Source organism: Cuculus canorus, chromosome 3, assembly GCF_017976375.1.
Source record: "Cuculus canorus isolate bCucCan1 chromosome 3, bCucCan1.pri, whole genome shotgun sequence".
Taxonomy (NCBI): Eukaryota; Metazoa; Chordata; class Aves; order Cuculiformes; family Cuculidae; genus Cuculus; species Cuculus canorus.
Genome location: NC_071403.1, coordinates 54,910,694 through 54,938,050, shown reverse-complemented (window position 1 = coordinate 54,938,050; position 27,357 = coordinate 54,910,694). Strand labels below are relative to the sequence as shown.

General features: G+C 36.5%; 1 protein-coding gene across 6 annotated transcripts in view; it reads right to left on the bottom strand.

The window, feature by feature from the left end:
- Positions 1–27,357, bottom strand: part of MAP3K4 (mitogen-activated protein kinase kinase kinase 4) — a 74,889-nt gene that overhangs the window by 32,460 nt on the left and 15,072 nt on the right. For all 6 annotated transcript variants that reach the window (XM_054064208.1, XM_054064205.1, XM_054064206.1 and 3 more), the window contains exons 2-12: positions 26,837–27,027; positions 18,691–20,069; positions 14,420–14,659; positions 9,993–10,139; positions 6,782–6,939; positions 6,275–6,391; positions 5,753–5,852; positions 5,579–5,662; positions 3,094–3,360; positions 1,672–1,821; positions 544–705 (exon numbers count right to left, since the gene is read on the bottom strand). In XM_054064208.1, the coding sequence (XP_053920183.1) occupies positions 544–705; positions 1,672–1,821; positions 3,094–3,360; positions 5,579–5,662; positions 5,753–5,852; positions 6,275–6,391; positions 6,782–6,939; positions 9,993–10,139; positions 14,420–14,659; positions 18,691–20,069; positions 26,837–27,027 (2,995 nt within the window). The remainder of the gene's footprint in view (positions 1–543; positions 706–1,671; positions 1,822–3,093; positions 3,361–5,578; positions 5,663–5,752; positions 5,853–6,274; positions 6,392–6,781; positions 6,940–9,992; positions 10,140–14,419; positions 14,660–18,690; positions 20,070–26,836; positions 27,028–27,357) is intronic.

The following is a 27,357-nucleotide window of genomic DNA, read 5'->3' as shown; positions in this document are numbered from 1 at the left end:
AAAAAAACTTTACAAAGCTCACAGGAATGAAATAGTGAATTCTTATACTAAAAGCACCCGAACATGATACTTCCTCATCAGCACTCTAAGAAAGCCACTCAAAAGTTATATTTACTGCATCAAAGAATCACCATAAATTTCGAAAGAATGGCTCATATTACAGTGTTATGCTATTCCAGACTGAAAAACTGTGAGAAGACAAGTTACAAAATGACATTCAATATCAAAGGATATTTATGATTTCATCTAAAATGTTGCCAAGTAGCAGAACGTACAAGGCTACACCTGAATTCATAAAATTCTGAAAGCTTTTTAAAGCTCCAGGCACCGCTAATTGCAATCAGAATTAAACAGATCCATCAGTATTTTTTCCAATCACTTTCACACAAGATTTCTATGGCAACACATTTTTTATTATGTTCTGCTAGAATTCTTTGTATTTCCACAGTTATAGTTACCTTATACACACCAATGCAAACCCAGAAATTTTAATTGGTTCTTACCAAAGCTACAAAACAAATGTGTCCTTTTTTGTTTCCTTACCTCAAACCCAAAATTATAACCCTGAATCATGGCTTCCCGATAGTATTGCTGCAAAGTGGCAGATTCAGATTCATCAACTTCAGCATCAAACTCAGACGTGAACATGTGATCAACTCGGTCAATGGCACCACTTATCTTATTGCATAGCTGTAATGCATCATTCTGAACAAAAAGAGAAGGGGAGGGCATCACATTATTATGATTTTTATTCTACAGTTGACAAGACTAAGGCAAATATGAATCTAACAATTACATTATTTTATATGGAAATGTACTTTAACGCCATCACAAATTCGTTCAGTCTTGGAAAAATGAATGCTTCACAGCAATCGCACTAAGCAAGTCCTATAATTAACTGAAGTATCATAATTGTTTCCTTGTTTTTTAAAGTTAATTTCACTCAAAGACAGTGAAGGAAAAAAACAAACAAACAAAAACCTCAGACAGAGAAGAATAGAGAAAATGACTGCTTGTAATGCAACTAAGCCTTTGGTTCTATTTTCACTCTGACAAGTGGACACAGCTTCTATTGAACATAGGGGGGAATGTAGGGACCTGATATTTCAACCCAACAAATCATTGCTTTTCTGGGTCGTCCAAAACAAACAAACAAAGGAAAACCTGCTGAAGAAAATCCTTATCCAACAAAAACCCCACCAGAACAATGAAAAAAACCAAACCCACACTAAAATCAAGAGGAGAAAAAAAAAAAAACAAACCTACCCACTTTTATATCACAAAGCAGACATACTCTTCAAATACAGAAAAAAAGTTGTTTCTTGCAGATCATGGATTTTGACAGAATTTATTTTTATGAAAAAAAATTCTTTCCATTCAATAGTGCTCTCATATGAATATGTATTTATTCTGTTGCTTTTAATACTTCTATCGCATTATGGACTTGTTCATCCCTTACCCAGTGCAAAAACGATTACCCCAATACTGATTAAAAATACAGTCACAAATCCTTGGCAAAAAAAGAAAATTGTACTGAAAGTGCTAGAGGCTGCATAAATTACAATTGCGGAATACATCATTAGTACTGCAATCAAATCTCCTTACACTTTTTACCTAATAGCGAGCAAAGTACAATCAATTTTGACTGAGATAATCTCAGAAATTGCTTACCTTTAGCTGTTGTAGAGCTTTGGCGATGACTGGTTGGCTAGATGTCTGTTCCTGGTGCAGAGATATGAGCCCTTCAATAGATTGCTGGAAAGCTTTTCTCTGACTCACAAGGTGGGCAGATTGAATGACTACAAGTAGGAGATTATCAACCTAGGAATACAAGATCTCTAGTTCTTACAAACAAAATCCTCTCTATAAAAACCATGTCCCATATCAGCAAATTTCAACTGGTTGTTTTTTTTATTTTAAAATCTGAAAGACCTCTCCCACTGGTCTTCATGAAAATCTTTAATTCACATAGAAAAACTTGATGCCAACAACTGAACTTGATAAACATCTTCTTAAGTTTGCAATCAAAATGTTTTCTAAAAACACAGGACACAATCTTTCCACAGGACTTTTACTTCCTAACCTTTCAATATTGGATTTTGAAAAATTAATAAACAGTTCTATACACATGCACATATAAACACATACACAAACACAGTGTTTTATGCGCATTTACATATATCAGACAATACCGTTTGCAAACCAAATTCCATATTTTGTTGTTTTCATTTTCTGAAGTCCAATAAAGCTCTAAGCACTTGTTCAGTCTGGAGAACAGACAAACAAGTAACATGCTTGCATGTTAAAAACAGCAGTATGTACAGGAGTGACTTTTTCAACTGCTTGTAATTGCTAGAGCCCTCTGAATGGTAGAGGCCAGGCACAGTGCCATGGAAAGTCACTCTGTTCCACAGACAGCAAAGCCCATTTATGGGAGGGACCCAAGGAATTGCATGACATACTACAAGGAAAATTCACTTAGCTTAACGTAAAGATATGAGAACAGAAGGAACAGGGAGCTGCAGCTGGCTCAGTGGCTAAAGCATAGTAGAACTGCTGGCAGGGAACTCCTGTTGGCTTGGGATGAAGGGAAGTATGACTGGAAAGATTTTTTTTCCTGCAGAACCGTTGAACATCCAGTATCTTCCAGAGAAATTTAACTTTAAATGTCACAATAAATCCAAGATCAAAAGTAACTGGTTTCATGCCTCAGCATGTGGCAAGCATGCAACTACCACATGTTCTTGAAGAATGGTGACTTCTTAATAAAACGTACAGTTTTCAAATCCTATCCACATTTCTGATACTGAACACCCAATTAGATAGTGAAAGTATTTCTATTATAAAAATCCAACTCTAAAAAAGGCACCTTGTAGAGATCAATCCTTTTAAGAAATGCTGAAATCAATTTAATTTAATACCTACATTAACATAACTAAGAATCAATCCTATCCTTGAATTTAACTTTTTATAACCTATGAAAGGAGACATGCCTCACTTAAATTACTGTGGTTAATCTGAAAGGATAAACACTTATAGAAGTGTGGAGATCACAAATTGGGGTGAGGGTAGTAGCTGGGGGGAGAAACCTACCTGCATGGTTCGCAGTGTATCAACAGTTTCTACTTGTGGCACGACTTTGACTGGCTGACCCTCCCATGCACTCCAGCTGCCATCTAATTCGTGGTCTTTATCACTGTGTTTGGTCATTAGTAAATAAGCATCATATGCAACATCATCTGAATCCTTTGAGCAATCTTTTCCAGCAGCTGCATTGAGAAGCTGCAAAATCACAGATTTTTCCCCTGCGATACTATTTGGTACAAATACTTGTAAATTCTCGAGTCCAGGAATTTGTACCTGTATAAAAAATTAAAAATATACCGAATTAGTGAATCTCACCGTCTTACACGATACATAAAATAGATAAATGTCATCTCATTCAAGCAACAGGGAAAGCTTTCATCTTAAACAGAAGTACAATATAGGTACGTACTTTCAACCATTTTTGCACTAGAAGTCAAAACGCATTGTACGAAATTATGTCTTCAAATCTGCTAAATCACTAATGTTCAGTGACATCTTTCCTTGCACCCTCAACTTACCCTTCTACATATTCTTCTAGAGGAATCTCGTTACAAAGTCTGATTTCACATATACATGTGTGTACATGTATGTATAAAATATGAATACACAGATATTTTAAAAAAGTAAATTAATCAAGACTAGTTTAAAAGTGTGTGCTTCATAAATCTTAAGACTGGAATATTAAAAGAAGAAAAATTTTGTCAGGATCTCTAAGAATCCATATAACATTTCTCAAGGACTTTAAGAGTAAGAAAAAATATGGTCAAAGAAATATCAGTTATTCTTTTAATATTCATGAAAGAAAGATTAATTAAATCCAGTGAGAGCGTTCCCTTTTAACAAAATACTACTTGCATGACTTAAAAACTACTTTTGCATTAGTAACAATACTTCAACCAAGTCAGGCATCAGAATCAGGTCCTGAAAACAGTACAATAGTTCATGCCTGTGATTTGACATGAGGTAACAGACTTAGTGAAATTTAATTCTCTTTTTTGAAAGTTTGATGTTATCAAGCTAAGACAAAACACTGGACTCAACACTTTTACCATTAGGCAGCCATATTATATAATTAAACCCATTAAAACCTATAAGTCAACGTAAAAGCTGTTTGTTACGGACAGCTAAAATAGTTTTGTAAAACTAATGAGCATCTGATTGGAAAGGCTGTTACAAATTTAAGCTCCCTAAATGATGTTAGAGGGCAAAAATAAAGTGTTAATCAAACACCAAAATGTATCATTCCAAAAATGACAAAAAGAGGAAAAAAAGAGAAGTAATACATACATAAAGAGGGATAAATCTTGAGATCCAAATAATCTATCTAGATTATTTAATCCATGTGCTTACACAGATTTTTCAAACTTAAGATTCAAATTTTTTCTTCAAAACATGTGCCTAAGAACAATGATACTATGTTTAACTAAAAGTCTGCCAAATTTAATACTGTGTCTTAAAGCATCAAAGAGTAGATAACTGGGGAAAAATATTTTTTAAAAGTACACATATATGTTTAAATATTTTTAAATTAAACAGAAATATTTCCCTTATTATTCTCTCACTCTCAAACAATTCACAAACCAGGGTCCTATTGAGTCAGATTTTTCATCCATATATTTAAAAACCCTTTATGAACTTCTCTTCTATGAGCTTGTCAGTCTCCTCTTGAACCAATTTCTACTTTCAGCAATCATTTATTTTGTCATGCAAAAGTTAGCATATTATTTCCCCAACCGGGATTACATATATGAAATGTATGGCAGTACAAAAAAAATAACAGATCCAAATAAATGTAATCTGTTGTAGCAATTAATTTACTTAACTTCAAACAACAATAAAGACTTGTCGACCTAAGAATTTTTAAGGAATAAAGTGCAAAACCATAAATGTGGGAATTTACAGTGCAGTAAATAATGGGCACCAAGAGTTTAAACTACTTCTGCTGTAAGACCATCTTCTAATAAACGTTATTCTGGAACAGAACACACTCCTTGCATTTCTCACATCCTTAGTACTCTCAAGGATGCTCGCTAGAAGAGATGTCGCTATATTATTGTTGCTTTATAAAAGAATACAAAACACAGGTTCATAATCCAAGAGCATCTACTTAAACATGTCCATTTTCTGATATATCTTTTCACTTCACACTAAGCATTTATTTTCATAACACTCCTTATTAAGTGTTATTACTCCCTTCTCCCAAATGAGTAAGTATTATTGAAGTAAAACGGCTCTCATAAGTCACAAGGAGAATCTTTGGGAAGAAGAGGCATTAGATACTGATTTCCCAAAACACAGACTAACATTCTCACCCATACAAACACAATTAGAGAAAATAACGTTACTGCCAAAATTCAATATTAAATATGTGACTTTTCAACTGTTGAGATATAAATCCTGCATTTAAAAAATTGAAAGTATGCTGATAAATATCCTTTGACATTTTGCATAGCATCCCCACTTTGCTTTCATGCCTCTAAACACAATTTACCTTCACATACTCTTTTGTTTTCAGAGACTTCAGAAGATCTCGCACAGGGGCTGACAACGCAAATTCTGCTGCTATTTCAAGGTCCTACATATAATGACCAAAAAAAAAAAAAATGCTTTCAGACCAAATTTCTTTAAAGCATACAATTAAGAAAAGTATCTACTTTTAACTTACCTTCCTCAGCATTTTAGCAAAGCCAAGAGCTTTGGAGGCCCTTTCTCTAGCTTCATGAAACAGCTCTTTGAGTGCTCGGCTGGTCTCTATAACAGACCTCCTGAAACATTTGTAAGAATGAAGTAACAATAAACCATAGTCTGTTTACATAGCTATTAGAAAATAAGAATTGTTTACATATTTGTCAACAGAAAGAGCATAGAAAAAATAAATATTTAGAAGCAAATGACTGAAAGAAATTGACCTTGGGTAGGCACATTTTTGAAAAGGATATAAAAACTGAATTTAAAAGAATGTTACATAAATAATCTCTCATATCATGAGCTAAAAAGACAAGTATTAGACTTCAAATGAACAAAATGATGGTTCAGAATTACTGCATACAAAAGTATCAGCAATAAAGTCTATGAAGTCTTTCACTGACAAGGTTTCCATTCCACAAAATAAAATGCAGTATGTACCTGCCAGGAGTATAGAAACGTAAGCAAGTGTGTTTATTACTATTATTAAAACAATTCATACCTGATTTCATCTGATGCAGTACTGTCATCGGCACTGGCCCAAAACTCATCACAACTGTCTTGTAGCCCAGAATCTAAAAACATTCCTGTAGATTTCAGCAGCATTCCTGCAATATCACTGTGACAACAGAAATGGTAGAACTTCAGTCTTATTCAGAGTATGGCACCTTAAGCTTCTTCCTACTCAGTCCAACACAGGAGAGACATGTTGCCAAGTCTGCCTGTAGTAACAGGCAACATCCTGGGGCCTCTCACTTATTCTGCGTGCAGAAGACTAGCAGGACTGGGGACTTTCCACAGAAGCAATCATTCCTGCTATAGCTAGAGTAGGAGCAATCTGCATTTACTGCATCCTACATCAACAGTCATGGTTAAGATTCCATAAATTCACGAAGACTGCTTATTGAGGTCCTAAGAAGCCCAATCTTGAAACTTTGAACAAGTGCTGACTTGAATACATATTTGGTACAAATCAACACCATAAGCAGAGTAATTAAATAAAACCCACCAGAACAGTTTTCCAGCTTGAGCTTCACCTCCTCTTATATAAGGAGTTATTTCTTTGGTGAAATTCCATTCTTCCTCCAACAGATTTTTTAAACTATGAGATGCTTGAGGTAACTGCTGCAGCATTTGGATCCAGCTTCGCATATAATCAAAGTAAACCTGTACATGGAAAGACATAACTTTAAAAGAAATTGTTACACAAAGTGTAACTAGAGAGTATAACTTCTTATATAAAAAATCTCAATATTATACAATTTGTAGAAAATATTTCAACAAGATTTTTTGTTTGCTATGACTGAAAACACACTGCAAGTTTCCTTACAAAAGGAGTGATTTAGGCCTTGGGAAGTAGAAAGTGCTACTGAAGTACTGAATACTACGTCTTCACAATACTTTTCCCTGCTGAAGGAATACCCACACTGGCAAGAGTTTTTGAAGATGAACTACGGAAAAATAGTTTCTAATCCTTTTACTAACTAGTTTACTCCAAAAGGTTTTATCTGAACATATCTGCCTCAATATGGGCAAGTCCAGTGAACAGGCTTCTCAGATTCTGCATTATACTTTGTGTTACTTTATATCAAATCTTACCTCTCATCTCTATTTAATTATTATTGTTTTAAAACAACATAAAAATCCAGGTAAACAACTCTTCTTTAAATACCTGCCCCCCCAGAATCACACTGAATGTAAAAACTCAGGTGCAATATGTTTTGGTTCAATGATTCATAACATCAAGCAATGAAGTCAGTTGTTGTTCTCTTATCCACCAACGCGGTAACCCCATCACAGAAGGCCTAAATTTTTCAGGCATGATTTGCTCCTAGTGAAACCATGTTGGCTGTCACAGGTCACCTCCTTATTTTTCATGAGCTTTAGCACAGATTCCAAGAAGATCTACTTCATGATCTTGCCGGGCACAGAGGTGAGACTGACCAGCCTATAGTTCCCTGGGTCTTCTTGATTCCCCTTTTTAACAACAGAGTTTGTTTCTTCTTTTCCAGTCAGCAGGAACTTCACCAGACTGCCACGACTTCTCTAGTACGACGAATAGCGGTTTAGCAACTTCATCCACCAGTTCTCTCGGGATCTGTGGATCCAACTCATCAAGTCCCATGGATGTGGGCAACTTCAGTTTCCTTAGATGGTCTCACACCTGACCTTCTCCTACAGTGGGTAGTTCTTCATTCTCCCAATACTTGCCTTTGCCTTCTTACCTTGGGCACTGTGGGCAGAAGACTGAAAAAAAAGTGTGGAGTACTATATCCCCCGTCACCAGGATATGGTATATAATACAGTATACGTTATGCCTTATACTCTGTTTCCTTCTGGAGAGGACCCACGTTTTCCCTAGTTTTCCTTTATCACCCATGTATCCTGCACAAGCTTTTCCTGTTGCCATTGATGTCCATGGCCAGATACAATTCTGTCAGGGCTTTTTAGCTTTCCTAACCTGATCCCTGGCTGCTCAAACAATTTCCCTGTATTCCCTGAAGATTTCCTTTTTGTGTTTGAGTTGTTTCAGGACCTCCTTGTTCATAATGCAGGCCTTCCGGAGTTTTTGCCTTGACTTCTTCCTGGGTCGGACGTGGAGTTTTTGCCTTGACTTCCTCCTGTATCACTCCTGCACCTGGAGGAGGCGATTCTTGAATATTAACCAGCTTTCTCAGGCCTCTCTTTCCTCCAAGGGTTCATCCCATGGTACTGCACCAAGCAGGTCTCTGAAGAGGCCAAAGTCTGTTCTCCTGAGGACAAAGTCTGCTTTCCTCTTTCTTATGCAGGGGTCCCTAGAGCTGAACGCAGTACTCCAGATGGGGTTTCATGAGAGCAGAGTAGAAAAGGAAAACTTTAAAACCTTACTCTGGGTTAGGTAGGCACCATGGTCCAACAGCTGCAGAACACAGCCCCTTTCTGGACATCATTTTATTAGTCTTTCACTTCTAGCCTAATCCCTCTTCCAGTGCTCCTTTTAGCTACCTTGACTGCCCAGACACGGAGTCCACAGGAAAACACAGAGTTCCACACCTGAACCCTTATTAATCCTTCCTTAACCTTCTGAATTCATACAAGTTTTCCCTATCACTCTTTTCAGTCCAGAACAGTTTTTCAGCTCTCTCTGCTCAGTTGTCCCAGCCTTCTGACAATCTTGACCATTCATTTAAGCTTTCTGCTGTGCTGCTGCTCGTACAGTAACCTGCAACTCTGAATAGGCACAAACTGTGATTCTTTGAAATCCAATATTTATTCCTATTTACACGGTGTTGTTACTATTCCTTTCAAGACTTGCAAAAAGCAAAATCCTTATACAAACAAAACTACTGCCAATGTTTCAGTTCTTGCCTCAAAGCACAAAAAAATATTACAGCACAAAAAAGGATTTCGAAAATGGACAAGATGAACCTTTTTCCCTTCATTTAGCCTGGCCATTTCCACTGGAAGTTTCTACAAATTTCAGATGGAGATGAAGGCAGGCACACACTATAACAAACTTTAGGGAAAATAATATATTTTCATCACTGTAGGCAATGAAGAGAATGTAATAGGAAAATTCATGTGTACTCAACATTAGATGGTTCCAACAGCTTTGCTGACAAAACACTAATGATGAGGTATTGAGGGATATCTTGGGGCTTTTATCCCCAAAATTGGGAGGACAAAGCTCAAACAGCAATAAAAGAATAAAAATTAGTCACATACATGGGAACAGGAATTTAAACTGAACTTTAATTTCATATCTTTCAGAGGCCAAGTCTTTGTCTCGAAAACATTTCACACTTAACTCATTGTAAAAATGAAAACACATTAAAAATAAGATATCATTAATAGATCAATGCAGTACCAAGCCAGTCAAATAATTGTATTTGGGTTTTTTACTCAAGACTAAAAAATTATTAAAAATTTAGTTTAAATATATGCAATTTACAGTTCTATTTATCAACCATTTTATTGTAAATCCAGGCAATTTACAAGTATACTGTACCACAGTCCAGTAAAAAAATCAGTATTACTAAAATCACCGCTAAAATGGAAACAGCTACCATGTTACCTTTACAAATCCATTAAAACAACAAAATCATGTTAAAGTAGCACTGCAAGAAAAAAAAAACCAACAGCAAAACCCCTACCCAACAGAGATGACGGATTTCTATCAGCAGTATTCCAATTAATACACTTTCTGGAACTACAAATATTTTCTCCCTTTTGAAGCTTACCATTAACATCTTATGCAGGTCCTCTTCAAAAGAATCAATGTTGCAATCAATCTTTTGTAAGTCATCTAACACCTCCCGTAACATAAACTGGTAATATTGCTTCATTAACAGGCCACCCTTCAGAACCTCTTTACACTCTCTCACTAACTGCAAGAGAAAAAGCCAAAAACTGCCATCAGTCACCACATTATCTCCCTGGGAAGTGAAAGCTTGATTTGCCAGTCCAGTTTGTCTAAACATATTAATTTACGATTACATAATTTCTACAGCTTTTAGAAATTAATAGTCTCTCTACATGGCTACAAGAAAGATGTCACTAGTTTTCAAGGATTATTTAGTTGCCATCAAGCCATCTGCCACTTATCCGTAAAATGGAGATGTAAGCAAATGTTTCAGACTTCATTGCCTGCACATGGCCACAGCAAGCAACTCAGTACACAGTTTAAAAGTTTGGAAGTGTGCAAGAGGGCACACAATCGTCACATCACCAGCTTAAGCGGTAACAAGTCAGGAATAACATGCAATGTGTTTGACACGTTTAAGACCTGGGAGAAATGTTTTACTACAGGAAATAATTGTCAACCTATTGTGCATGTGCCCACGACTCTAAAACTTGTATTAGCTCTGAAAACAGTTGGTGTTTCTTTTGTCGTTTCCCTGCATACAGCTAACGTAAGTTATCTTTTCAAAGGTAGAAGTGGTCACTTCCAGTCAAACAGCTGTCACACCTCCCTGAAAGCTTACAGCTTTTACTTACTTGAAAAAACATGACAGCCACAGACACAGCAGTACAAAATCAGCAGGAACGCTTTCAAACCTACACTAACAAATGCCTTCCTTTCAGACGTCCTTCCAATGCTAAGCGTGTATTCTTCTAAAATTATTATCAGTCCGCATGTCTGACAACCCCTGAACTTTACTGAACAAAAACTTCATTAAATTGAGAGTCTGATTGGAAAGAGAGGAGTTCATTTGGCGGGTCAGAAAGAACAGAATTGTTGGTTGGTTAATCTGCTTTTTAAAATTTTCTAGTATGGCTATCCTGACAAAAATAATATATCAATAAAGTGGACTCAATGAAAGGGAAATTACAATGGTATGAAAGCAAAAAACATACAGTAATGTTATTAATAGGACAAGAGTCTTTGGAATCTCTTACAGGCCAGAACACGTTATGCTGTGCTTGCCGGCATGTAGGGGAACACTTCTCAATAGTTAGGTGAAAAGGGGCAGGGAGAGTAATTTTTTTATAGAGTGGAAATCCAATAATTACACATTTACATCCCTAACGTGTCATATTTAAAAATGAATGCGCATCCTTCACTTTCCGCTCAATCACATTCAGTGTACTCTGTGTTAACTTACTGGGGTTTTCTGCCCTTGGATCCACAAAAGAAAAACGTAACTTGTTCAAATATTTTAAAACTGGTATTTAACTACCCATTATTCACAAGACAGATGCCACTTGGCAATATCACTTATCCTTAAAACTTTACTGTACAGTATGGCACATCTTACAGATGCAAAGTTCACTTCCAAAACCTGCAAAGAGTAATATTTGACCATTCCAAAATAAAATATTTCCAAAACTTTGTTAAAAATACAGATTTTTATTTTGTTTGTTTAAATAATACTGCTACACAGTAATGTGTAGTGCTACAGAACACAGAAAACAGAACACAGTATTAACAGAAAACCTTGCAGCGCTAATTTTAAGTGTCAACTTTTGGAACTGAAACTCACAAGGCAAAAGGCAAACAAAAAATAAGGTCTATAATGAGGACATTAAAGAATGTGCTGAAATATCTGAAAAAAACTGAAAATATCACTATTATTGGTTTGTTTGTCAGATTGCTTTTTGTTTAAGGAGCTTGTACAAGAAATTATATTTTCTGCAAAGCAGGTGGGGCAGGTCACAAAACCCTTACAATACTGTAGTTTAGAGCAAGAAAGTTTATGGGTTTATGGGTTTTGATGGCTTTGTGTCCCACTCTCACTCCATTGTCCCCTCCTTCCCAATATTTACTCAGCCTATAAAATAACAATCTGTCACCAGATATCCAAATTTTTCTGTTCCATCAGTTTGCAAAATTTACATCACACCTACTGTAAGTGATCTATAACTATATCCAATGCACAAAATCTGATAAAGCAGAACACAGTAACTAGTCAATACATTACAGCCCTGCTCCAACTGGTGTCAGCCATTTATCAGAAGCCAGATAAGCAGGACTTTTCATCTTTCAATTAGGTTGGACTGCCTTAAGAGTTAATGCATGCCACATGAGAAAAAACAGACCATAAGCACTCTGCACAAAATGTTCATGACTGACACAAAGACTGCTGACCTACATTTTCTAGGAGATACCATGTGCTGTTAAGGTCATCTACACAAGAGTGCTGATTGTCAACTATGGTTTTTCCCATCCAAACACACACTCTTTAGTTGGCTGCTTCTTGAATTACCAAAACGTGTTCAAATACTACCTGGTTATCAGGTATGGGGATAACAGAAGTGGCAATTAAGAAATCAGCACCTGCAACAACGTACAATATGCTCTTATGCTTCTAGTTACAGAGTTATATAGATGTTGAAGAAATTGCTTACTTGTAAATTGCACTTCTTTATTGCAATGTCTTATAATCTGGGACTAAGAATCTTAGCAGTATTAGAAATTAGCAGTATTTACCTAATTTCTCCACTGATTTTTGTAAGGAAGAAGCTCTTATGAAATGACAGTAATCTACCAGCTTTTTGAAGCTAGAAACTGGCATGAAAAATCCAGAAAGATATGACAGTTATTTTGTGGAAGAGCATGGTGCTGCAAGACACTCGACATAGGTTGTAACAGACAAGGCCTAATTTAACCATCTAACAGAAATAACCTGCATGCACATACACACACACCTGACACTCAGCACAAGTGCAGAACTTGAGAATAATCTTGAACTGTTCAGGAACCACACTGCCACCACATAATGGCAAATTACCATTAAGAGAACTGCTCTCTCCAATAACACCAGATGATCAGGATCACAAAAGATATTGCTAAATGTGAAACAGACAACATGGCTCAAAGGGGAAACTAGTGAGAAAAGACGGGAGAAAACACAAACTGTAGGAAGCATATAATCTGTGCTAGCTTTCTTTTTGTGGTTATATGTTTCCTTGAAAAATCAGAATTTTTTTTAAAAAAGAACTGACTTGCTAGTAATCCAAAAATTTAACCTCGCCTTGGAAAAGTTGAGTATCAGGATAAGCATGACCAATACATTCAAACAGTACTGCTACACGTTTCAAATGGTACTAAAAAGAGGGAAACACTTAAAGGTCTCAGTGCCCCAAATGAAACACACTAGGCCAATCGCTACAAAAACCAAACTGTGCTGTGCTACATGCATAGGAAGAGTAATTCAAGGGATTGTGTTTGTTCAACTTAGAGAATAGAATAGGCAAGGGGAATCTTATCACAGTTTAACAATGCCTAGAGGGTAGTTACAGAGAAAGCAAGTGGGGGTAACCCTTTCACAAGGATGCACGTGAACAGACAAGTGGCAAGGGGCACAAGTTGCTTCAGGGAAATTTTGTCTGCATGCAAGAAAGAAATGCTTTACTGGAAGAAAAATATAAACACTGGAACAGAATGGCTGGAGAAGCATTGGAATCTCTCTTTTACTCAATATATTTGTGATCTGGCCTAACAGAGCCCTGTATAACCTAGTAAAGGACCCAGCTTCCACCACAGAAGGTTAGACCAGAATATCTCCAACCAACCACAGTATGTCGTAGTTCTGTAATAGTCTGTGAACTTGCAGGCACAAAAGAGACCATAAGATTCTGTTTTGAGCCCGCTCAAGATTTTAGGAATTATAATTCTTCAGGAAACAAACAGATCTATTTGTGAAGTATCTTCCACTGCTCCTTTGCCTGTTCAGAAATATTGCGTGGGGCAGCAAGCATTTGCTGAGTTGAATTAATTTTATCAATGTAATTAGCATGGCAGTATACACCATCAAAACGGCCTGTAACAAACACATTGTTTTCCAGGAAGAAAGGACAAGCAGAATACAAAATGTAAGGCCAAAAAATAAAAAAAAAGAATAATGCACTGATAAAAAAGAATAATGCACTTTACAATACAGTATGCTATATTTTACTATGACTCATGAGATTGAAACTGTAGGTACTGTGCTTTTGAATTATAAGTGCATGCAAAGTCCTAGTATGCAAAGACAGGAGAAAAAAAAAAAGTGGGGGGGGGGGGGCGGAGGCAGGGGAGGAATAGGACTGAAACTTGAGATCATGAAGTAACTAAAGCTATTGCCATTTCTAAAACTAACCCTCTTTAAACGAACAACCTTTTTAAGAAATGACAAAGAAATTTCAAGCATGAAATATAGTAAAAAAACAATCAGTTGAAGCAAACCTGTTTAATACTCAAAAGAGATGGTTCCCCAGCAGGTCTTTGTTCCAACCTTAGCTTGAGGCATTCATGGATAACATTGAGCAGGACTCGGCAGAGGACCAAGAATGCAGGTTCAAAAGATGGTAAATCCATGGATTTCAGCTCCTCCCATGATACAGTGCTGCATTTTTGCTCACAAGGTGGGGAATTTAGTAACTGCACATAATCTGAACACAACATGGGATCTGGAAATTCTGAAAACTGTAACGAGAAATAGGTATCATGAAAAGGATACTTGAATTACTTAGGATTTCGCATTTATTTAAAGCAACATGCACAAAAGTATTTTTAAAAGGCAAGACTCTATCAACCAGAAAAATCAACCACAAAGTTTCAATTTCTGTTCTTCATTTTTTTTTGAAGTTAACCTTTTAATTTTTTTTCATTTGAGGATCACTAAGCTGAGGAAACCAATTATGGACCCTTGGTAGTGAACAAAACAAACTCTTACTTTATTGTTTCTATTTTAAAATTATTAAAGCATCTATTAAAGCTCGAGATCACCTCGCTACACTGGAGGAAACTGCCACTTAAGGTAAGATGAACATACAAGTTACGCCTAACATAATATAAAGGAACAGATATACAAGTCACTGTAAAGTAAAATACTCCAGAATTTCAAAATACATTTAAATAAATAAATGAAAAAGGTCTTACACTAATGAATATATCTAGAGAAACAAGCTCGCACTTGGCTACGTTAGATGAGCAACTTCATTCCTTTTCAAATACTAGTGTATATATTACATGAAACTCCACATTGTAAAGTAATACAGTATTCAAGAAAGTATTACTGGCTAAATCAAACAAAACTATTGAAAAAGTAACTTCAGCAGATATTAAGAAACCAGAACTGAAATTAGAAAAAGGAAGATAAAATATAAAGAGATCAAGCTTTTTTTAAGTTAGAATTATTTTTCATTTAAATTACATTTACATTAAATGACATTTGTAAACAGAGAAAGTAATACAAATTATCTGAAATAGACACCCTAGACATCTGAACCATATACTTGCAATACCATTCTAAGCAAAGCTCTACATTAAGGTATTGTGGAGTTTAATTTGAGCTCATTCAGCCTCTCCTAGGAGAGATGCTCCAGTCCTCTAATCATCTTCACAGTCCTCCTGCTCAGCTTTCTTTAGCTGGGGAGCCCAGAACTGGACATAGTACTCTGGATGCAGCATCTCTAGGGCACAGTAGAGAGGGACTTCCCTTGACCTACTGACCATTCTTTTTTTAACATGCTCCAGGATACCAGTGGCCTTGTCCGGGGGGGCATGTTGCTGGCTCATTCTCACCTTGTTGTCTACTAGAACTCCTAGGTCCTTCTCCGCAGAGCTGCTTCCCAGCTGGCCATCCCCAAGCCTGTACTGGTGCTGCAGAACCCTTCACTTGCCTTTATACCTAATTTAGTTGAAGTTTAATCACTAGTCAATCTACCTTTTAAGAATTTATCTTAGATGGTACAGTAATGTCTCCTTTTTAATAACTGTTTTTAAATAAACTTCCAGCACCAGAACAGCACTACAGCATGAGGTTTTTATACAAGAAGTTTTCATTAATAACAGATGGTGAAAATACTACGCTTCTGTAGTACAACAAAATATTTAAGAAATAAAATCCTCATGGTAAAGCAAGTATATTGATAAAAAATTAAGTTCTTATAACAATATTAAAGAACTAGTCTATGAGCAAATAAAACAACATTGAATAAATGTGTTATTTCATTTTTTAACATTGAGGATAACAGCACGCGACATTAGAGCTAGGTATCGGACACTTGTGTTAATCTTAAAATCTTAATTCTTAATCTTCAGCAGATCAAATCTGAAATGTTTCAAGTGACTACCAAATACTTCTTAGGAAAAACCCCAACAAAACAAAATCCAAGCCACTTATTCAGATCACGCATAAAATCCATACTCTAAAGTGCAGCCAGCTGAATAAACAAGCAGGATACAGGGCCTTAAATATTGTTCTACTAAAAGAGCAGCTCTGATTTTGTAAACTAAAATAAGGAATATTAGCCATTTTCTTTAAGAATCAAATTATAAAACTTTCACACAAAACAGACTCTATAGTACCTAGAGCTTTGTTAAAGTATCAGAGTCTATGCTGAATGAAACTTGTCCTTTAAAAGATACTAAAACCAGCTATCTGTATATACATTTATATATATATACATTTACATATATTTAAGATGAAATGAGCATTAAGATGGATACAATGGAAGAATCCAGAAAGCGTGTTAGATGAAAGATAGCGTTTAAGGAATGACAGAAATGGAAGTATGTCCACAGACAACACAAACACATAGTCAAGATACAAAAATAATAGATGTAACAAAGATTAACAAAACCACTAACAGCTCTGGCTGCATACAAATATCAAATTGAACTGCAGGAAAAACCTCAAGACACTACATTCATAGTACTGTCAATGCAAAGACCAAGCAACTCAAAACCATCTCTTCTACTTTAGTCTGATGTCATCTTTTCCTGTGGTAGGTACAACACTTCTGACAATCAGTATTTCCTTTTTTTTTTTTTTGACAGCATTCTTTTAATTTGAGGGCAGGTAAGACATTTAAAATTTTATAACATTCATCTTTAGTCATAAAGTAATTTCTTAATATGACAATATTCTAAAAAAAAATGTAATAACTACTGAAAATGGGTACTCAAAGAAATTGCAAGAGTGGAGGAGCGAGCAAAGATTAACTTTCCATCTTACTCAAGTCATCCAACTGTAAATTACCAAGAAGTCTAATTCTCTAAAGCTGCAAAGACTCTAGCTACTAGTGTTTCACTAACATGTTTTAAGAACCCTTACAAAGTCAAAACATTAGCAATTTCAGAAATACACAAAGTAGTTTTCAACAACCTCAAATCATGTTTTATATTTCCTTTGTCTTTTTTTAAAGGTATTCCTACCTGTATATAAAGCTGAGCTTTATATTACATATATTATGTAATTATTACATAATATATTATTACATATATTACGTGTATTATTACATATATTATACAGACACCTATCAAGTTTTGCTTTGGCACATGACTATTGAGAAATACACAAAGATTTTGTTAATGGAAAACTTCCTAGAACAAGTTGAAACCAATTAGAGAATAAATAAAAATCCACCTAATAGCTTCATTTTTTACAGAGATAGGTATCTATATTAGCAACAATATGAATAAGAACTTTTTCGAAGTCAAGTAACTTTATAAATATACATTTAGTCATTCTAAAAAATAACCTCCAAGAGCAATCCTCATTCCTTTTGCAAATACGACAGTTGAACACAAAGATCAGCAATGTGTCAAAGACTACATATGTCATCCATATTTGAATAGGGCAGATTGGCTAAGAAATTCCTTCACCCAGAATTCATGGTTAGGTCTCCCCCACAGTGCCACTTTACCAAGTAAGGCAAGTCATGCTTACTACTACTTCTTCCTAATGTAAAAACGCCTACAAATCAGGTAACTGTTTATACTAAGAAACAATATTCTGCCTTGAAAGAATTAGTGACCACAACTTACCACACAAAACTTCAGCTACTGACCTTCATTTACTGCTTATTTCATAGTTTTCATTTAATGAACCCACAATCATTCTTTATTAAGAATACAGAATGACCCAAAGAAAAAAAAGAATTAAACTAAGAGCCACCTGAAGAATGCAACATGCTAACGTGATTTGCTTTCATAGATTTCAAAGTTAAGATCTGGCCTCAAGCATAATGTGCCATCACACTACTTCATTCATTTAGATGGGGAAATCCCAAAACAATAGTGAAGTTTTCATAAAGGATGTCTTGCAGAGAGAGATTCAGGCTTGGAGACAAGAAAAGGAAAACGACCACTTCCATTGCTAATTCTTCTCACGATTCAACTTCTGTGCCTAAGTTTCCATTTTAATTTTTACAACTTCTGGCTTTAGACATTAGAGAATGTAATGAGCAAACAAATTATCACACAAATGTAATTTCAATTACAAATAAGAAGAGAACTAACTTGTGCTTCACACAAATTCTAATTCAGGTCAAATGATAGGTTAACTTCATGGGAAGCAGAATTGGGCTCTCAACTACAACACGCACTATCTTTCAAAAACCAACAAATCAGCCAAAACTTTCATAAGTTGCCAATTCCTCCAGTTTCAGTTAGAAATAATACTGCATGGGAGATACTCCTGTTACCCATTCACACTAGTAGCAACCTACCTCCAGCTGGTGATCACTCCTTACCAACGCCATACGGGCCCTTTGCAATGAACCATGCATTAGCTTGTGCAGTCTTAAAATTAATTTCCTTAATCCCATTTGCTTCAGAGCTTTATCTACAAATGGCCTGTAAATAGAGGTCAAACAATGTTGGCCGCAGCTTGCCTCAGCACTGCATTCTGGAATAACCCAAGCAGCAGAGTCATCTTCAGATTCAAGCCTATCAAGCCTCCTTGAAAAATGGTCCTGAAAGTCAAAATTTGGCTTATTAGCAAAATTGTTCTTGATGGCTTGTCTAAGTTCCTCAATATTTGCCTCAGAAATTTGTTCTTCACCATCACTCTCCTCTGTGCATGTTCCTGAGGATTCTTTTACTTCTGTTTCCCTATCAACTCCTTCCTCCTCTGGATCATTGTCCTTACATGGTTGAGGAGAAGGAATTTCAAACACTGGCCAGCCAATGTCAGAAAGATTTTTGATGCCCAAGACAGTTCCCATAATCCTTAGTTTTTGATTTAAGTCTTTTGTAATATTTAACCATAGACAGAGTGCCTGCACTCTGTCTTGGAAGTCCTTTGCAGCATACTTTTCATAGTCCTTTTGAAGAGCCTGTAGAGATGGATAAAGTGCTTCTATATACTCCAACAGCTCCATTATCCGCTTTACTTGCTCAAATGAGACCCGCTGGCGATGTAAGTGTTCATGGTAGCTTGAGTAACCCAAAGCACTAGTTCCATGTGTTGCTTTGCAAACTCCTTCTCCTGAAGTACCATTAAGACTGGCTCCATTTTTTACACAGGAGAAGTTTCCATAGTTCACTTTGAAGGTAAGGATTTCATTGATGATATCAGGGATAGCTTGACGGGCTGCATAGAGATAGAGGTCTTGGTCATTAATGCTCCGGCCAGCATGCCAAGCTTGCAGCTCCAGCCAGATCAGTTCATTGGATCGGTTTAGCCATACAGAAGAGGTGTTTTCCTGCCCTCTTTGCTCTCTGTCCTTTTTCTTTGAGACTGAGGTAAGTTTTAACAAAAGCCGCAAAGTTTCAAAGAATTTTAGGCGGTCTGCTGGGCAATCAGTCCTAGAAGTCTGGCGTGCAGTCCTGGGTATTGCCACAGGCACAGAGACTGGAAGCTTAGCATTGCTACAGCCAAGGCTGAGGTAAGGCTTATTGAGATCGACATCTGGAATTTTTTTTGGCAGAGACCCACCAACGGAGTCTAACATAAACGAGCACTGCACGTTTTTCTTGTGGTCTCGTTCCGTTGTCCTTAGAGTGTCTCGGATCTTTCTTCCTTGCTTATAGCTGTGCTCCTCCACATTCTCAATGGTTTTCCCATTGTCTTTAAGCACAGACTGAGTTGTCACACTCATTTTTTCTGTAAGAAAATAAGAAAAAGAGAATGTGACTGCAATAACTAGGAAAAGCATTGTTCAATCCAGCACCTGATCACATTTCTCAGGATGAACATAAAACATTGTTTAATACCAATAAAACAAAATAAGGGGAGAGGTTAAACAGTGTCTTGTAAATTACACTACTATAGCTAAATCAATAGTAGCACCAAAGGCTTCTTTTTTTTTTTCCTCCTCTTGCTTTACCTCTTTTATAGAAAGGATCTCAGAGCATTCTCATTAACCTGAGTATGCCATCTGCTGAGAACTGAGTCTGATCAAAAGGAAAAGAATGGTTTCTGTGTTAATTTTCCATACATTTGTCACACAACCTCCCGAATGAAAACTCAAAATGCAATAGAGCATTATTAAGGTTTCCAGGTCAAACAGAATTAAAGAGATTCCATTGCACGTGCAATTTAATAAGATGTGAATCATGTATGGATTCTGAAATTTAGCTTGAATGATCTGATCTTGGCTTTTGCGGTGCTTGATCGTAGTTCTGGGAACCCCTCTGCAGCCTTAACATAGTGCCTGAAGACCAGAAGCCTACTTTCCCACTCTTCCAACACACAAACACTTGTCTTCTCCCTTACCACATAACAGTAACCTTTTCCTGCCTAATTGCGTAATCTCATCTACTCTTTCTGTTCCTTCCTCAGGAGCAGCAGACCTTCTCACTCCTCTGCAGCACTAACAAAAGCAGTTCAGTCTAGGCTTTACAGATCAGGACAGAAGAAACTACTTGGTATTAAAACAGTGGTTCTCTGTTCAGGAATCGGTGGCAGACTGGAGAGAAGCACCTGTATGTAGACTAGCTGCAGTCCCGGCATCAGCAGTTAGAACACACAAGTCATGGGACCCCTGGTTATTTGAGAACTGAAAAGACTTTCAGAATGATGGCTGAATACTTTTGTCTTCTTTTCACTGTTCACTGTGACTCTAAGGATTACCTGCTGCACATGGCTCATTCTCCACTCCCTAAGTAGTAATTTCCTCAGAGTTCTTGCTACTGTGCTCCTCACTATAGCATCAATTAATACCAGAAATACTAAAAAGCTTATTTGCAAAACAAGTCTGCTCAGTGAAAGAATATTATTCTCTTTCTATACACGGAAAATCATGATAGAGAAAGATCTAACAAGCCAGCATACTTCTGGGTGCCAAACATGAGAACAGCTATTGCTCAACATTTTGGAACACTGAGTACTTCATGTTCAACACCCCCCAACTTCAGCTGAACCTTGAATTCTCCACAATTTGCAAACCCCATCACAGAATCTCAACCTTTCTTCTAGGAAAACAAGAATCAGATAGATCTTAATTTGTGCTATTTGCCTAGCATCACACAAATTTTCATGACAGAATGCTGTTATCATATGATGCACTTCACTGACTTAATTATCAGATGGTCCTTCATTCTTATTTCATTCACTACATATCTTCCAGCATCTGCAACAAAAGAAGGTACAGTCATACAGAAATCTGTTTCCTTCATTACAAAATTCCAAACAATCTCTACTCGTGCAAGACAGTAGTCCTCTGCAAAAGAACTGGTGTGATAACGTAGCTCAAAGACTATCAAATATAGATATACAAAGACACTGTGTTAAAGTTGCAGAGATGTCTTACATGAAAGTGAAGAAGTGCATGGTCAGAGCACCTTCCTTCACTTGTTTCCATCAGGAACCCTGTTTTCAGTGGTTAATGAGCAATAAGTTAATAAGGGTGTGACCTAACACACTGCCTCCTTCCAATCCTTGTATCTAACAAATGTAACTTAACCCTTGCCACAGTTGTGTACCATTGGGGCAGGTCACAATGTGTACATCAGCACTTAACTCCGGGGGGGGGCGGGGAAGGGGGCGGGGGGGAAATAAGGAAATTCTATTCTGAAGGATATGAGGAAGAAAGAAGAATCACAAAGTCATCACAGAAACTGTTTCTTGCAAACAAGGGCTTTATTAATACCTCTTATACTACTTTAATTTAAGGTATTCATACACCTTTCTCTGAATAGCTATTAAGTACAACAGCAAACAACAAGCATCTAACTCAGACAGTTTTCTTCCACGAAACAGAAACGTACCAGTGATTCTAAGAAACTTGGTATGGAATTCACTATCATTGATTTTATTAGGTTGGTGCAAAAATAATTGCCATTTTTAATCATCAACTTTAATGCAGGATATCTCAGTTTAGAATAAGAGTTTTAAATCACAATAAGAACCATTAGAATCATAAGAACCATTTTTGCCAACAAGAAACATTATTCTGGAGCATAGATTTCTGGAGTCCTGAAACTGATGAATTATTCCAACGTGGTTTGAGCTGCTGCTTGGTTGTAGAAAACCTTCTCTTGCAGGAAGGTGAGATGCTTGAAAATGTGGTAATCACTGAAAGAGAGGTCTCGTGAGTAAGCTGGTGGAGGCAGAGTTTCATAGCCCAGTTCACGCAGCTTCTGCAGAGTCATTAGCAAGACATGAGGTTGGGCGTTGGAACTGGTCCTTTACATTTGACCAATGTTGGATGTAAACGTTGCATTTGGTCCATTTCCTGGCAGTATTTCACCTCTGATGGTTTCACCAGGCTTCAAGAAGTTATAGTGGATGATTCCACTCACCAGTTTTTCTTTTTGTTCAGCTCATGCTGTACCCATTTGTCGAGATTTTTTGATTTTCCAATTTGGTGTAAATTCCAAACAACTGTTGAATGGTTAACATTTAGTTCTTTTGCGCCCTCTCGAGTTCTTTTGCACAGGTCCTCTTCAACAATTGGTTTTGCCTATCACAGAAGGACATCTGCAACCCTCAAGGCTCTTGTTTCTGTTACAAAATTTTTGTAAACAATGTCAGGCTGTTGATGGTCCCCTGGCTGAACACTTGGGTGACACCACTAGCAGTTTATGCTGCTTTACATCTACTGCTTTTTTGAACTCCTACAACAAAACTGCTCAAATTTGCTTTTTTCCATCTTTAATTTGGCAGCGCAATATAAGAATAAACAATGAAATCAAAACCATTAGCATAAATAAGCAGCAGAATTTTTTTGCGCTTTAAAAATAGTATGCTAAATGAACACAGTTAAATGAAAAGATTAATCCAAAATAAACATCACAGGTTACAACACTTATTTTTGCACCAACCTGATATAATACATTTATTTACTCAAACACTACTGTCAGACAATAGTATCTCACCCTCAGGGGTTACTAACTCATGAGGTTAACCAGCAGAACACAAGATTAAAGTCCTGCTGAGCATATCAGATTGAATTCCCCCCCCCACAGCTGGCACTGCCACAAGAAGGGAATAGCTCGAACAGCTAGGACAGGCAAGGAGTGGAAAGACACATTTTGCACAGGAGAGAAGGAAGATGAAGGAGGTTGACAGAGATGAAACACACACATACACCCCTCGCCCCAGGCTCTGAGGCAATTGGAAACTGATCAACTTTTAACAGCACTTTGACATTAAAGATTTTGGTGACCTTACAAAATAAACAAAACCACACATTTAAAGATCACTTTCTGAACCTACACTCTAGCTACCAGAAGGTCTTCCAAAACCCTTCAGTTCATATTTTAACATGTTATTTTCCTTCAATATACTTCAATATTCAATTATCCTTCAATATTAATCTTCAGATTTCCCATCCCACCAAAATACATTGAAAGAAAGGTATGTTAAAAGTACAATCCATTATTAGACATCCAAAATGTCCTAATATTGGAAATATTCCTCATACTTAAAAGTCCAGGCACAATAATCTACAAGTTGTTTCTAAATCCTCTCATTTTATCAAATCAGCAGGCACCAACAGTTCAAATATACCTGACAATTCTGCAATAAATGAGTATCAATGTTATAAGTGTATGAGTTCCTACAACTAATTTTATTGCAGTTCTGTAATATAGGCTTAAATTAATTTGTTAAACAAGTTCAGCTGTACTAAAAAGCTTTGAGTTACAATTGCTCTTAGTGCTACATGGGTCACGTAGGTTTCATGACTAAGCAAGGACCGGGTGTTGAGAGGGGGCACATGGTAGAGCCTGAAATCGTAAATAGCTCATTTAAAATTAAAAAAAGATAAGCAACAAAATTAACTCTAGGGACTTGTCAAGGATAAGAAAGTGGGGCAGATGGAGGCTCCCCTTCAAGTATGAAGTTGCAGAAGTTTTATACTAAAAAGCAGACAGCGGCACACTAACACTTCAACAAGTAAGAAAGCATCCCTGTACTGACATTCCATACCCTCTGAATCAGAATAAAAAAAAATAAAAACCACAGGCAAGAGACACACCTATGCCTTAGGACAAAAGTATTTAGCTTAGAAAACATGAATCCCATGGGTCCTGGGCTACACAAGAAACTGCTTTAAACAGATCGTGTCAGTTTATCTTCTGACACTAAATGCAAGTTATAAGAAACTTATTAAACAAACACTGGAGATGCAAGTAAGCGAGCCCCTAATGCTCAAAATTCTTTCAATTGGCTAAATAAAGGAAAGACACGTTAGATCTGTGTTATATATATGTATGTCTGAAAACTTATTTCCCGTTTACTTTTTAAACCAACTAGTTACATCAAACCAAACCCTGAATAAATTCTCTTACTGAAATAAAAGAAATTATACCTTAATAGCAGCATATGTACACACATTCAAGGTCAATCAACTAGTCCACTGTAAAGTTGATGGGTTTGAGGTGGGTTTCTTTTGTTCCCTTACAGCATAGAATAAATTTTCTGAGATTGTATATACACACCCAGTTAACCAAAATGAACTATGGGCATTCCAGAAAAGATTTTACACAACACTAGCCAAGTCATCCAAAAAAAAAAAAAAAAAAAATAACCCACCAAAATGTTATTTTAAATATATGCTCACATCAACGAAGACTATTATTCCAGAAGCAAGAACCATTCCCCTCACAAGCTAAAGGAAAGAGACCTTGCCCAAAATCTATCAGTAGGGATAAACAATGTGCTCAATATCAAAGGGTTATAATGAAATGTTATGCATTACAGTTCTTCAGTAACACAATTTCTCTGTTTAGAATCTAAACTTTCTTTTTCTTTAAAGCACCAGAAAGGAAAAAAAGAAAATAACAGAAAGCAAGGAAGTTATTACATAGCTACTATGTAGCCATGAACTAAATAAGGTTAACATTGCATTTAAAAAGTTTAACTTCGCCAAAAGGCACAATTAAAAGATAGTAAAAGAAGCTTAATAATCCCAATGCCTACACAGCTAACTGACAAATATAACGAGATTTCTCTCCAATATAGTTTAAGGAATAGGTCTTTTGGTGAATACTGTCTTCACAGTGACATTATTCACAGGCTAGTAAAGGGAACCAAAAGCTTTGGGAGATGTTTGCATAGGCCATTCACTTATTATGAGCTTGTACTCCACAACACTACGCAAATGAAGAAAAGGCTGTATTCCCTTATTCATACAAAACCTTCCCTCCCACACTTCACTTTGAAAATATAATCTCTGCAGGTAAAGGCATCTTGTGATAATATTTCCTGTTTCCTGTAAAGCAATTTAAAAAATTGCTTCCAAAATATTAACCAGCAATAGGTAAGCGGCTATAACAACTATGGCAAATAACTTTGTTCGTTTGTTCGACACACTTTTGTATTGGCTTCTAAAAAAACAAACAACACAGAACAAAAAAACCTGGACATATTATCTGTGAAAATACTGAATATAGTCTTAAAATCATTTGGTTCACACCCATCACAAGTTCAGCATTTTTTCTTTTTTTTTTTTTTTTCTTGGAAAGTCAGCTGGAAAAGATGTAGCTACCATGTTTTTTAAAAAAATTATCTTCTTCAACAAGTAATTACCATACTGTATATCTGCTCAAAATTAATGAAAGAAAATCTTAAAAGTCATAATTTTAACAAAAAATGTTGTATTTGGTATTAGATATTATTATTTAGTATCTTCGGGTTTTTTTCCCCCATTATGTCTTTATGACTAAAGCATCAAAAGAAGTAAACAACAGTAACTATAATATCATAGAACCATAGAATAGTTTGGGTTGGTGAGGACCTTAAAGATCACCTAGTCCCAACGCCCCTGCCATGGGCAGGGACATCCTACTAAGTCAGGCTGCCCAAGGCCTCAACCAACCTGGCCTTGAACATCTCCACGGACGGGGCAGCCACAGCTTCCCTGGGCAACCTGTTGCAGCACCTCACCACGATCATTGTGGAGAAATTCTTTGACTGAAATTTGAATGCTCTAGTGACACTAAAGAGTAAAGAATAATCATTGAAAACTGCACTTTTCTATAAAGCAGACTATGAAGTGATTCAGAACATGAAACTGGCACAGAATGGCAACTACACTATTACTACAGAGCAGAAAAAAATTGATTGGAAAATACCTCTCTAAGTAATTTTTTCCGACCTCCTGCTCAAAGCAAGCTTTATTTCAAAACCAGTTTAGCCTGCTTATGATCTTATCCAGTAGCGTTTTAGAAATCTCCCAAAACAGAAATTCAACAACCCAACAACCTCTCTGGCAAACTGTTGACTGCCTGACCATTCTTACAGCAAAACTTTTCTTCAAATATCCAAAACAGTTTTCCCTTGTTGCAACTTATGACAGCAGCCTCCTGTCCTTTCACTGCACCTCAGTGTCTGGCTCCATCTTCTATCTCCTCCATCATGTAATGAAGGGCTACTATTATGGCATTATGCTCATTTTGGGAAAAAAAACAAAACATCACCTCTACCTTTCAAAGTGGAGCGGCTAGCAGGTCTCCCAACGTTATTTTTCTGATGCTTTGTTGACATACGCTTCATCTGGCGGGGTGTATTAGGAGGAGAAGTTCCATAGAAGGTGTCAGCACTTGCTTCATCTGATAATTCCTCAGGGTCAGATTCAGATATCTTGCAAGTAGCATCTTCTGATTTGCACTCTTTCCTGTGGAGAAAGAGTTAAACCATGATGTTAAAGATAAAGAGATATTGCAAGTTAAATTTCTTTACAAAGCTAATCCATTGATAAATCCCAACTGCAGTCTACTTTTTATGCTTTTCTGCCACAGTCACGTATATTTATCCCAAGGTTTTTTCTCACCCCTAAGGGCAACTTCCCAATCAAGCAAAGTATAAGCAACATACAACAAAGAGGATATATAGCCAGCGTGTCACTAGGAGAACAGAGTGTATTACATGTATATGTAATATATTTGTTTCTGAGAAACCTGGTGGCAAGCCTAAACTAAGAGATGCATGAAATAAAGAAGGGTTC